Below are 12,355 nucleotides of genomic sequence, written 5' to 3' on the forward strand. Positions count from 1 at the left end.
AGCCTGCCACTGAGTTCATGTCAGAGAAAGCCTCTGCTCCCCATACTAGGGACCCCACTTGGAGACTGAGTCTAGGGGCTACATCTGAGCAGGGGTTTTAGGTCCTTTCCATGGATGGTTGGGGAGCCCTTGTGTATTATGACGTACACAGAGTCGAGTTGAAAGATCCATAGAAAACATAAATAAACAACATGTCTGAACATGAATGGTGCGGTGGATAGGGTCCGTGCAGGTCGGGGGCGTGGAAGAGCGGCTTGTGAGGAATGGGGACAGTGAGTAGAAATGGGGTGGGCTGGGCAGGTGTGTAGTGTAAGCATCTTGGGGAAAGGCAGTAGCTGTGCAGAGGCCCTGAGGTAGGAATGTGCGTAGCACATGTGCTCGGAGAACAGTGAAGAGGCATGTTTGGAGCAGTGTCTAGGTAGGCTTTGGGGAGTGGCTGGGCTTGAGTCAGAATGAAAAGGCTCTGTGAGGTAGGGCACCAGCAATGGCAAGGCTGGGTTAATGGGGGCAGTTTGTATAGAGCTGAGGACCCTTGGAAATCGCAGTTCTTGTGCCCTTCTCCTGAGGGTAGAGCTAACGCCCAGGTCATTGGGGTATGTTGTTCAGGGTCTAGGGCCCAGGGCCACCAGCTACCTATGGAGTCGCTCCAGATGCTATGACATACCTGAGTTGTATACATTAGTATGTATCTAGTTGGTTTCAGGAAAATAATGAAGGCTAGTTAGTTCACGGAGTTTTAGATAAGATATACCATCTTTGTGGGCACGGTGAGCCTATAATCTTAGCACTTAGGAAGCTGAGGCAAGAGATTGCTGCAGAATTGAGAACAAAACGGAAAAGATAATATCATCCAGTTGGCTTGGAGCTCAGGTGAGTGGTTTATAGAACTGGAATGTAGTTATCTGGAAAGGCCTGTTCCAGCTTCCGTTGGTCTCGGTCATTTTCCTCATTTATTTCTCCCACCACCCAGGAAGAGGGGCTTATGAGAACTGTCAGTGCGATCCAGGATAACCCAGGCTGTTTCTTGTAGCGCGCGAAGGGAGCCCTGCTGAGCATCACCGCCGGCCAGAAGGTCATTAGCAAGCACAAGAACGGGCGCTTCTACCAGTGTGAGGTGGTCAGGCTCACCACCGAGACCTTCTACGAAGTCAACTTTGACGATGGCTCCTTCAGTGACAACCTTTATCCCGAGGACATAGTGGTAATGTCTGGGAGCGCTTGGGGACTGAGACCTCTCGGTGCTGCTAGCTGGGTAGCTGTGGCCTCTCAGCCTTGCCCCTCGTCAGTTCCCAAACGAAAGAAGCATTTATTCCGGGCTTCCCTTTCAAGGAAGAGTATAAGCTAGGGTATTGTGCTTCCCCTAGGAGTTTGTAGGAGTCAGTTCCTGCACTTTGAAATATGCTTACCTCTCAGACTGAATTAGAGCTGGCAGCATCTAGTCCCGGACTGAAGCCCATATCCTGGAAGCAAACCAGGGCTGAGACGGTTATTTCATAAAAGCTGCGTTATTCTTTAAAAGACTGATCCAGCCCTTTTCTGCCCTGCCTTCTCAGGAAGTGTATGTAGTTTGTTTTGGGCTCTTCACAGGTGAGGGTTTGAAGCTACAGAGAAAGTACCTGGAGAAACTGCGCCATATCAACACCGGAGACACTAGAACCCTGCCTGGACCTGAGCCCGGGTTTCCTGGCTCTAAATGAAGAGCTTAGCTCAGGTTCCTCAGCCTTCGCCCTTCCTTTCCATGTGCCAGCCTGAACACCCAACATAGAAGGGCGAAGCCATTCCTTCCTTAACGATGGGCCTTTCTTCACACCTGTACACCACATTAGCAACTTGCTGCCAAAAGCATATTAGTCAGTGTCTTAGTTACCTTCTGCTGCTGTGGTAAAGCAGCATGACCAAGGCAGCTTATAAAAGAAAGCGCTTAATCTGGGGCCCACGGTCTCAGAGCCCTTGATGCAAAGGCTTGACAGCAGGCAGAGCTGAGAGCTCGTGGCTTGTTCTGCAGGTAGGACACGCTGGGGCCATAATGCCACAGGGACACACACAGAAAATACACAGTTAAGATTCCTTTGAAACCTCAGCCCTTCCCCAGTGACACTTTCTCCCTCCTAATGGAGAAATGCTAATCTTCCCCAAGCAGTTCCACTGGCTCAGGACCATGAATCAGATACGAGCCTATGGGGACATTCTCCTTCGAAGCACCAGTCAGTCACAGGGTGGAGTGTCCTTGCAGGGTAGCCTAGTCCAGACTTAAGATTTAAGCTCTCACACGGGCCTGGTGCCGTGCTCTCCCTCCCCATGCGTGCTCTGAGAATAGTGCTTACTCTTATCTCAGAACAGCCTGCTTTATTTTCTAAGAGCTTTTTAACTTCTCAAGGAGTGTGTATATTTATGAATTTCACCTATCAATAGTCACTCTATCAGAAATTAAAATAAGATTAGTTAGTGTCTGTGTGTCTGTTTGTGTGTTCCAGATTGCCATGTTTTTCCAGTTTTACAAATGTTTTTCAGGTCGCTGTTCACTTTGTTGTTCCACATTGTTTTGTTAAAACGTGCAAGGCCTGGTGGTACTTGCCTGTGAACCCAGCACTTACGAGACTAACGAGACTATGGCAGAGGGCTCTGGAGTTCACATCTGGCCCTGACTACACAGTGTCAAAGGCTACCAATGTCAAAGACAAAAGAAGTTAAATAAGAAAAGTACAGAAAGAAAATTTACCTCAACATGGAGGAAACAGTTTATTTCCTGAGGCAGTAGCTCGCTGTGTTGCCCTGGCTGTCCTGGACCTTGCTATGTAGATCAGGCTGTCCTGGAACTCCTAGAGATCTGCCTATCTCCTGCCTCCCTAGTGCCAGGATTACATATGTATGCTACCATGCACAGCCCAAAGCTGGCATTCTTTTAAAAAAGAAAAAAGCTTATATAACCACAAATTGCACAGGTCACAAGTGATTTTCCATCTGCTGGTGCTGGGCATTGAACCCAGAGCCTTAGGGAGCTACCGTCAAAGTACACTCCTGGACACAAGTTTTCCTCCACACTCCTAGCACCCCGGAGTCCCAAGTGTCTTACAGATATTTACATACATACTGCAACAGTAGAACATAACAGGTTAATCGCCCCTGTTTCATCGCTGCTCAGTGACACCCGGCTTTTTCACCCCCTTACATTTTGCGTGCACAGTAGTAACAAATGCAGTAGAAACTGGGAAAGGCTGGTGTCTTTGCTTGTGTTTATACACATGGCCTGTTCTTCATACACATCAGAGATGGGAATATCAACACAGTTAAAAGGGTAGTGGATGTGTTTTGTTCTTTTGTGTGGGTGTGGGGTGGGTGGTTCTGGCTGTTGGGCCGGGGCTACATCCCCAGGCACTGACTTTGCTTCCTGGTTGGTTGGTTTGACCCCAGCTCACTCTGCATAGCCAAAGCTGACCTCCCACTCAGGCTCCTCTGCGGGTCTCCTGGGCGTGCCTCACCACTCTGAGCTCCACCATCCCTTCCTTTCTTGCCTCGTCTCTATCTTAAGTGCACATCTCTTAGAGTGCACTCAGACAGTTCTAGCATTTCTCCACAGCAGAGCCTGGGGAAACGTGAGAGCACACAGGGATTGTGGGCTCTAGAACCCGCACCTGCTTCTGTGCTAACTCCGTGCTTATTTTGTGCTCGCCTGTCCTTCCTGAGTCACTGTCACCTACCACTGTGGTGTGCTGGAGTTGCTCTTCACTCCCTTCCTCTGCTCTTTCCTCAGAGTCAGGACTGTCTCCAGCTGGGGCCTCCTGCTGAAGGCGAAGTGGTTCAAGTGAGGTGGACAGATGGCCAAGTGTATGGGGCTAAGTTTGTGGCCTCCCACCCCATCCAGATGTACCAGGTAGCCAGAGGTTCACGGGCGGGACTTTGAGGGTGGGGGTGCTTTATTAATTCAGTGTTTCCTCTTGGGCAAGAGGCTCGTCCCTGCTCTTGAGAGAACCTGCAGGTCAGGAACAGCCCTCACAGATCTAGAGCCCTGCCTTGTACCTGTATCCGCTTTGCTGTTGAGCTATAGGAAATGGCCACTGTGTGTGCAGGTCCCACAGGACTCTAGCTAAAAGGCCGTTGCTTGCTTGGCAGGTGGAGTTTGAGGATGGCTCACAGCTTGTGGTCAAGAGAGATGATGTGTACACACTGGATGAAGAGCTTCCCAAGAGAGTCAAGTCCAGGCTGGTGAGACAGCTCTCTGTGCCCTTAGCTCCCACCTTGAATGTGGTAGGAACATGTCCCTTTGGTGTTTTATTGGTCTGTGTGGCCACAAAGTAACAGTTTGCTTGCCTTTTCTTTTGTAGTCAGTAGCTTCAGACATGCGCTTCAATGAGATTTTCACGGAGAAGGAAGTGAAGCAAGAAAAGAAGAGGCAGCGGGTCATCAACTCGAGGTACAGGGAGGATTACATCGAGCCAGCTCTGTATCGGGCCATCATGGAGTAGGTGGCCTCCAGGGTCCAAGAGGTTCCCGGCCATCAGGCGAGAGCACTCTCGGGTTCCACAGCACAGCAGACACTTGGAACTCAGAAGTCTAACCAGTGAAGATGTACAAAGAAAAGGAATGACCTGTACGACCCGTACGACCCCATCACCTTCTCACTCCACCCTTGTTGAATTCTGCCGTGAAGAGACAGGCCGTGTGTGGACACTTGGCAGCAGCTGCTGGTCCCCGGCTGAGGGGCCGACACTGGAATGCTGTGACTGCCTCGGCCCCCAGTCCAGACGGGTCAGCTGTTCCTGCTGGGGCTGATCCGCTCTTCCCCGGCCTAGGACTAGCTTCCTACCGCCCACCTGCACCATCGAGGGAGAAGTGCTGGTGCTCGATCCGATCCCCTTTCGTATTTATGTACGAGCGTGTGCACATGCGCATGCATGTGTTTGAGTGTGGACCTGTGTTTGTGCATGCACGCCTGTGCAGGAGTGTGTGTGTGTGTGTGTGCGTGCGTGCGTGCGTGCGTGCGTGCGCGTGTGTGTGTGTGTGGGAGTGAGCGTGTGTGAGTGCAAGCGCGTGTATGCTTGGTCTCGACCAGCTTCTGCCAGCCCCTTGGCCTTCACTTTCTTCTTTGCCTCTGCAGGGCAAACAAAATGTGAAATTCTGCCCTCAGCCAAGCTGAGTGAGGGCCCTGGGGGATGGATGGAGGTGGGTTGCCATCTGTCCCTTCCTGGACCGATTTCAGGAGAATGCTGGCAGAGCTTCGGTGTTGGATGCTAAGGAGCTGGCTGCCACTTCTGTCCGCCCTTGAAGCAGAGCTCAGAGGTTATACACGTGCCCACAAGTTGAGGCACAGAGGCCTCTAGGCACAGTATTAGAGGGTGGGGGCGGGGCTACCTTGGAGGGAGAATTTTAATGATGGAAACAGGCAGAGCCTGGTGGGTGATTTTTTTGTGCAGAGGAAATTGCAGTTATGCAGGGGCTATGGGTTAGGATGAACTGGGGCCACTGAAGGCCAGGGGCAGGTGTAGCTGTGCCCTTGGTCAGGGGTGGGGTGGGGTTGGTTGAGGGTGGGGGTGGGACTAGAGGGCAACATTGAAGGGGTTAAACAGGTTTTTGCTCCTCTTGAATTTGTTTGCCTGGGCCCAGTATTGGAGGGCTTCATACCTTGCTCTGTATACAGGAGTCAGATTTATAATACTTCCCCTTTTTTGTTACGTACGAACTCTATAAACCAAATTATTTTGAAAACTGGTGCATTACCTTGTCCTTAGCAATAAAATGTATTGAACAGAGGATTGACTGTGGTCTGCCCACGGAGCCCAGGTGGCCCAGGGTCAGGCTGTGGAGCAGGGCCTGGGAAGCTGTTCACAGAGGTGGGCGCCGTCCTTCTGTATTGGGGCGATGCTGTGGCCCAGGAGCCTCCAGGGCCTGTGGTCGTCAGCGCCTCCTTTCCCGGGAGGAGGTAATGGAAGGGACTGGACTACATGCAGCCTCCTCAAGAGAATTTTCACCTGAACCCCACTTGATGTCGTCTTCACCTGAGCCAAGTCACTTCCCGCATCTGTATCCCATTCGTGTGGAACAGGGAGGGAATATGTTTTAAGTGCTTGAAAAGCAAGAGACCCATTTCTCTGTGGAGTGCAGAAGCTGCTCTGTGCGGTGCCTGAGGCCGGTGGGTGCTTCCCTGGAGAAAGACCCAGTCTTTGTCCAGTGGGTCCCTGAGTGGACAAGAATAGGTAGGCGAGCCAAGCCCTGGGCCAGCCGCTAGGCTGAACAGGTGCAAGGCTTCCGCACAGCACAGCTGCCCCAGCTGGCCTTAGCCCCGTGTCCTGTGGCAGGCCATGTGAGGACAGAAGTGTCCCTGGGGCTGCGGCGGTCACTGCTACTTGGTATTGGTTGTTGGGAAAGGGAGGAGAGTTTCAAAGATGGTTTTCAGAGCTAACCTCTCAGAGCCAAGGAAAGGTTGCCTCTGTTCACCTGCCTTACAGGTAGCCGGGGAAGCCAGCTGGACGAAGCTTTCCTGGAATGGTGAGTGGGACCCAGAAGTATACATCTGTAGAAGGGAGGAACACTTTAACTTCCTTGGGTACCCAGAGTTCCTCCCAATGATCTTCATTATCCTAGCCTTGCTGAAGGACCTGAAACAGGTGGCCTGGTGTAATCCCAGCTCTGTGGGAACCAAAGATTGAATTTAAGCCTTTTGAGTACGTCATCCAAACACTATGGCAGAGCTACACCCACCGACGACAGCACTCGACTTTTCTACCCCTAAAGAAGGGCCCACCACGGGATAGAGAGGTGACTTAGCCATTAGGGGCCCTTGCACTTAAAGGGGACCCAGGTTCAGTTTCCACTACCCACTTGGTGGCTTGTAACTGCCTGTAACTCTAGTTCCAGGGGATGTGAGGTCCTCTCCTGGCCCTCACAGGCACCAGAACATACATTCATGTCAACACTTACACACAAAATTAAAAAAAACAAGACAAAACGAAAACCCAAAACACAGGGGCCTAACAAAGCTGGCTGGAATTCAATGTTTAATCTTCCTGCATTAGCTTACAGAGTCGCTGAATACACACCAGCACCGCCGTGATTGGCTAAAACAGCCATTCAAAAACACTTCTGGCCTGTGTAACAGCTATAAGAAAACTCCAGCTCAAAAAAAAAAAAAAAAAAAAACGTGGGACTTTCCCAAGTCTCACAAAACTGGCCTGTGGCTTTTGTTTGTTCTGGTGCTTGGTGCTGGGGATGGTCCAGGACTTTGAGCTTGCTAAATTTAAACTTGGCTCTGCCTTAGGCACTTCTGGGCAGTGCAGTCAAATCTGGGCTCCTGAGCACAACCACAAACAAGGGCTTCACTGCACAGCAGCTTTTTGTCAAAGCAGACTCTATATCTTGTAAAGAGCAAGGCGCAGTGTTGGATGCTAAATCCGAGAGTGGCAAGATACGTCCCCACCTCCTTTTCGGGTAAATTCTGGATTAAGTTCTGCGGTAGGTGGGTAATGCACCCCATTGCGGGATGAGGGAGAGACCCTCTGAACTGCTGGGTGTGTGGGGTGGCCTTGTGGCCCATCTGCGACATTTCTGAGCTGCCATGCCTGGACTTAGGTGGCCTCTTAACGCCACAGAATTGGACAGGGCCTCAGGAGGCATTCTGGGGGTTAGATCATGACCGCTGGCACCTAGGAAACGGGCCCACAAGGCCTACACTCTCCAGCGGCCCGGTCTGAGAGCAGAGTGGTGGGGTGGGAGCCAGAGGGGACCGGACTGCAGCCGGGCCGCCCCACGTCCGGGCGGCGATCCCATCCAGCCCCAACTCCTGTAGCCCAGGGATGGGGAGCAGACTCGGCCTCCGGCTTCCATTGGGTCTCCCGAGTCCGGGCCCGCCCACCCCTGCGGCGAAGCCCCGCATTGGCCTGCCCGGCGCCCCGCCCGGTTCCGGTGCGCCCATTGGTTGCTGATGCCCGACCCCCAGCGCGGCCGCCGAGGCGGACCGCGGGATTGGTGGTCCCGCCGCTGCGTCCTCACCATGGCGGCGCCCGTGCAGCCCGCCGCGTCCTGGGCTCCCGCCGGGGTCCCCTCGGCTGTCCCGGCTATTCGCGCTGCAATTGCCTCCCCGCTCGGCGTGCGCTCTGGCGCTACCCGTCGCCGGCTTCCCTCTCCGCTGCGGTAAGGCCTGCCCTGCGCCCCGGACGCAGCTCTCGGCCGCTGCGCCCCTCCCCCGGCCAGGCCGGCCGGAGCCGCGCTGGGGACCGAAGCCCGGGCCCGGGTGGGGGCTAAGCCTGCGGAGGGCCTTGCAAGCCTGGGCCGAGCGCGCCGAGGTCACCTGTGTGCTGCGCCCCGGAGCGCGCCAGTCTGGACGCAGAGGAGAGACACGGTCACCCGGGACCCGCTGTGGGACGAGCGCAGCAAAGTCCGGGGAAAGCCTAGCGGGAGTCTGCAAGAGTAGCGGTTATCGTCCCTGCCTTCCCCGGGGCCAAATCCTCGAGCGACCGGGTCAGTTTGTCAAAGTACGTCTACCTTTGCTTCTGCAGTGTTTCCCCATTGTCTTCTCGGCGATCTTGTTTTCCAGAGGAAATCTTAGCGAGGACGGCAGATTTGGTTAGGAGGGTGTCCCACAGATTTGTTGAGACTCCTCTTTACAGCAGCACCCTTTCTTATGGTTCTTCAATAAACCTCATTTTCGTTTGTTTTTCTCGCTTACAGGCGGGGAGTGAAAACGGTAACACTGAGTCACCGTGATTAACCCAGGGAGTGACTGGTGAAGGAGACAGCTGTTATCCCAGAGAGCAAAGAGTACTTAACACATTCCTGTGAGGTCCTTTGAACTGTCGCTACTGTAGATAGTAGATTATGAAGGTAGAAAAACCACGAATCAGGTTCTCCATATGTCGTACAGTAGCACACCGTGACAATTTCTGTTTTGTTCGTGAACTTTAGAATTAAAGGCTCAGAATGGGAGCCCGGGTGATGGGCGCACAACTGTGATAGCACTCAGAGCTGAAGGGGGTGGGGCGATTGCTTCAGAGGCCAGCCTGGGCTACATAGAATAATACCCGGTCAGCAAGAGCCACGTGGCAAGACCCACTCGCTAAAGACCGAAGAAAAGAAAAGAAAAAAAAGATTGGAGGATTAAAAATTGGAGCCAAACCAAATGGGAGTTTCCTATAGTCTCCTAAGGTAATAGACAGTTTGAGATATAAAGTGGTGTTGGGTTCTCCGCTTCACAAGGCTGATGCCTGGGTCTCATAACAACTAAGTTACTAGTGATGAAGCAAGGCGAGTGTGCTCTTGGAGACTAACCGGCTTGCCCATATAGCCAGGTGCCTGCTGGATACGTGTTTCGTGTACGGCCTCGACTTGTGGTAAAGTCAGACAATCGAAGTATGCATAGATCTCTGTAGGATAGTTATGCGAACGAAGCACACACAAGTGGCCACTTGCAGTGTGGCCTCTGGAATTCCAGGACTGTGGATCCTGCGAGAAATCACAAGAGGATAAGTGGGGGTGTTTGAGGAAGGGCTCGTGAGGGAACTGAAGTTTTGAGTTGAACCGCAGAGAGTGGGAAGGCTGCCTGGAGGAGTGAGGATGGGGAAGGTGGCGGGGGAGGTCCCAGGGCTTTCTTAGGGAGATGTGGTTGGACACAAGGCAAGTTGGGGATGGAGTTCAGTTGGTAGAATCCTTGTGACGCATGCAAGGGGCCCTGGATTTGAACCTCAGCACCACATACAACCACACATGGTGATACCCTCGCCTATAATCCTGACACTTCAAAGGTGGAGACGGGAGGATCAGAAGTTCAAGGCCATCCCTGACGACGTGGTGAGCTTGAGGCTAGCCTAGGCTACTAGTGACCCTGTCTTAAAAACAAAATGAAAAAGCAGGTTAGAGAGGTACCTTTGTCCTCTGAGGAACGGAGATAAACAAATTGTCTTAGGGACCTGGACCTGGCAGGAAAGAACACAGTCAGTAGCACGCAGCGGCTTTTACAGTTGCCTGGGCCACCACAGAGCTGGAGGCCGCCCTGGCTTCTTGCCCTTTCTACTGGCCCCGTGTGGTTGGAGAGGGCCGAGTGCTGCCGCCACACGGCTCTGACTGACGTTGGTTTCTTTCCGTTCTTCTAGTCCTCACACTGATTTTGGGCCCGATGTTTCTGGGAGTTGTCCCGGAAGCCCCTGAACTTTTTTTTTTTGTTTGTTTTTACCCCTTTTCTATCCTCTTCCATCATCACCCATGGGTGTGCCGCATCTCTGCCTTTCAGGAGTTCTTCACTGTTTGGTTAGGCCCAGGACAGCCTGGAGTTGGCAGGTTATTGACCTAACCTTGGATATATTGCTTTTTTTTTTTCCCTTGGCTTTGTGTTTTGTCGTTTGAGCTCCACGTGTTTGCATGTGTTGGCTCTTTATGTCTTAAATGACCCAGTTCATATGCTGTCATTGTCCCTGCTCGTGTTTTATGGCCGTTTGATATGGAACTTCCTCTGTAAAACCTTTCTGTACTTTCCCCCCCACCTAGGTGATCTGTCCCTCTCTCATTCTGCAGCTCTGCCTTTTGTATTTGTATTTGTTTTATATCGGTTTTCTTGTGTGTGTGTATGTGTTTTGTTTGTTTGTTTGTTTGGTGTTTTTTGAGGAAAGATCTTATCAGACTGGCCTTAAAGTTTTCTCTTTTTTCCTTTTTGGACGGAACCTCAGGCGTCCCAGATCAGCCTCAAACTCACTGTGTAGCTGAATCTTCCTGTCCCCTCACCTCTGCAGGGCTGGGGTTGGAGATGGTCATCTGATTCCAGGCTTCGAAGTTTGCCTGTTTGTCATAATTGCTTTTCTGTCTCTTCCACTCACAATGTATGTGCTTTCAAAGACGTGGCTGTCTTCCCTGTCATCTGGCACAGTGGTTTTACACAGTAGGTACTTGGCATATGTATTTTATGTAGAAAATAGTGTGGTGATGCAGGCAGTACAGAAGTCACTGTCCACTGTTCCTATCCACTGAAATTATTGGTCAGTGCTCCCTTGCAGTGTACTCAAAAACTATTCTAACTAGAAGATAGAAGAGGTAGCAGAGGGTACCTGGGTTGAGGGGCTTGCTTGGCATTTGTGAGGTTCTGAGATCCATCCCCAGCACTGCATAAATAGGGTTTGCTAGTACGTGCTTCCACGCCCAGCATTCTGGAAGAAAGCAGGAAGATCAGACATTTGGTGATGGGGCCGTTCAGTTGTCTGAATTGGTAAATCCGCGCTGCCAAGCCTCATGACCTGATTTTGATTCCTAGAATACCCGCGTGCCAGAGGAAAAGAACCGATTCCTGCTAGTTGTCCCCTGACTGCCTCGTGGGGACTGGTTGGTGGGCAAACACACTATTTGTGGATTTTGAGGCCAGCCTGGGTTATATGAGACCCAGTCTCCCCACCTCCACCCCCTCAAAGAAAAAGAAAATAGCCTTGAAGTGGGACAGCTACAATAAACATCCTTTGTATAATCAAAATATTTGTCATAAAACATGCAAAATAAACTTGCTGTATGGGAGAATCTTTACTGAGAGATCTGAGGCATTGGGTGGTTTAGAGTAAAAAAAAAAAAAAAAAAAAAAAGAAGTCTCAGGATTTTGGTGGCTTAACAGTCCCAGAATTGGCTTTCTGTGCATCTTCTCCGCTTATGTGAGATAGAGACAGCTCTTCCCATCACACTCAACCAGGGAGGGAGGCAGCTGGAAACTAGTGGGTGGCCGAGTGGCTGCTAACTTTGACAGCTTCGGTTCTGTCACTACTCATCATTTCGTCGGTTAAAGAGTGTTACACGGCCCGGCCTAACTTTAAGGCAGGGTGGGGAATTGCAGACTTAGCCTATGACTAACGCAAAAAAAGAGTCAAAGCTGTTTTGGCACTGAGGGCTACTACCTGTCCTGGGGTTATCGAATCACAGACCATTCAAGATTAGAGCTAGTAAGTGGGTCGGGACAAGGATGTAGACATCAGCAAGAAACAGAATGGTGGGTTCAGGGCCAGAACTCCATCACACCCTGTACAAATGCTCTGAAGCCAAGACCAGAAATATGAGGGCCATAAATCACACCCCAGTGAGAAGGCAGCCATTCCCCAGAGTATTACTGTCTGACAGCAGCCTGTTTTATCTCAAGACAGTGTCTCCTGTAGCTCTGGCTCGCCTGGAATCCTCTACGTAGCTGAGGATGACTTTGAACTCCTGATCCTTTTGTTTGCACCTCTCAAGTGCTACAGCATTTGGAGGTGTCCAAAACTAAAAAAAAAAAAAAAAAAAAAATTAAATTAGCCTGGTGCAGCAGCATGCACCTGTACTTAATGCCCAGGAACAGAAACAGGAAGATGGAGAGTTTGAGGCGAGGCTCAAGCTTAGGGAGTAAGGCTCTTCTCGCTGGTATGCA

General features: G+C 51.4%; 2 protein-coding genes across 19 annotated transcripts in view; both read left to right on the top strand.

Moving 5' to 3' along the window:
- Kdm4a (lysine demethylase 4A) overlaps window positions 1-5,748 on the top strand; it is a 47,369-nt gene extending 41,621 nt beyond the window's left edge. For all 4 annotated transcript variants that reach the window (XM_021644528.2, XM_021644531.2, XM_021644529.2 and 1 more), the window contains exons 19-22: window positions 1,031-1,201; window positions 3,752-3,871; window positions 4,111-4,203; window positions 4,323-5,748. In XM_021644528.2, the coding sequence (XP_021500203.1) occupies window positions 1,031-1,201; window positions 3,752-3,871; window positions 4,111-4,203; window positions 4,323-4,463 (525 nt within the window). In that variant the 3' untranslated portion in view covers window positions 4,464-5,748. The remainder of the gene's footprint in view (window positions 1-1,030; window positions 1,202-3,751; window positions 3,872-4,110; window positions 4,204-4,322) is intronic.
- Window positions 5,749-7,271: 1,523 nt separating this feature from the next.
- St3gal3 (ST3 beta-galactoside alpha-2,3-sialyltransferase 3) overlaps window positions 7,272-12,355 on the top strand; it is a 194,163-nt gene continuing 189,079 nt past the window's right edge. For 2 of the 15 annotated variants that reach the window (XM_021644546.2, XM_060379727.1), the window contains exon 1: window positions 7,911-8,465. The gene's annotated coding sequence lies outside the window, so the exon portion shown is untranslated. Of the gene's footprint in view, window positions 7,423-7,910; window positions 8,466-12,355 lie in introns of those variants that run through there. The other 13 variants (XM_021644548.2, XM_060379729.1, XM_060379721.1 and 10 more) reach the window with 10 other exon arrangements.

Source organism: Meriones unguiculatus, chromosome 3, assembly GCF_030254825.1.
Source record: "Meriones unguiculatus strain TT.TT164.6M chromosome 3, Bangor_MerUng_6.1, whole genome shotgun sequence".
In the NCBI taxonomy this organism is placed as follows: domain Eukaryota; kingdom Metazoa; phylum Chordata; class Mammalia; order Rodentia; family Muridae; genus Meriones; species Meriones unguiculatus.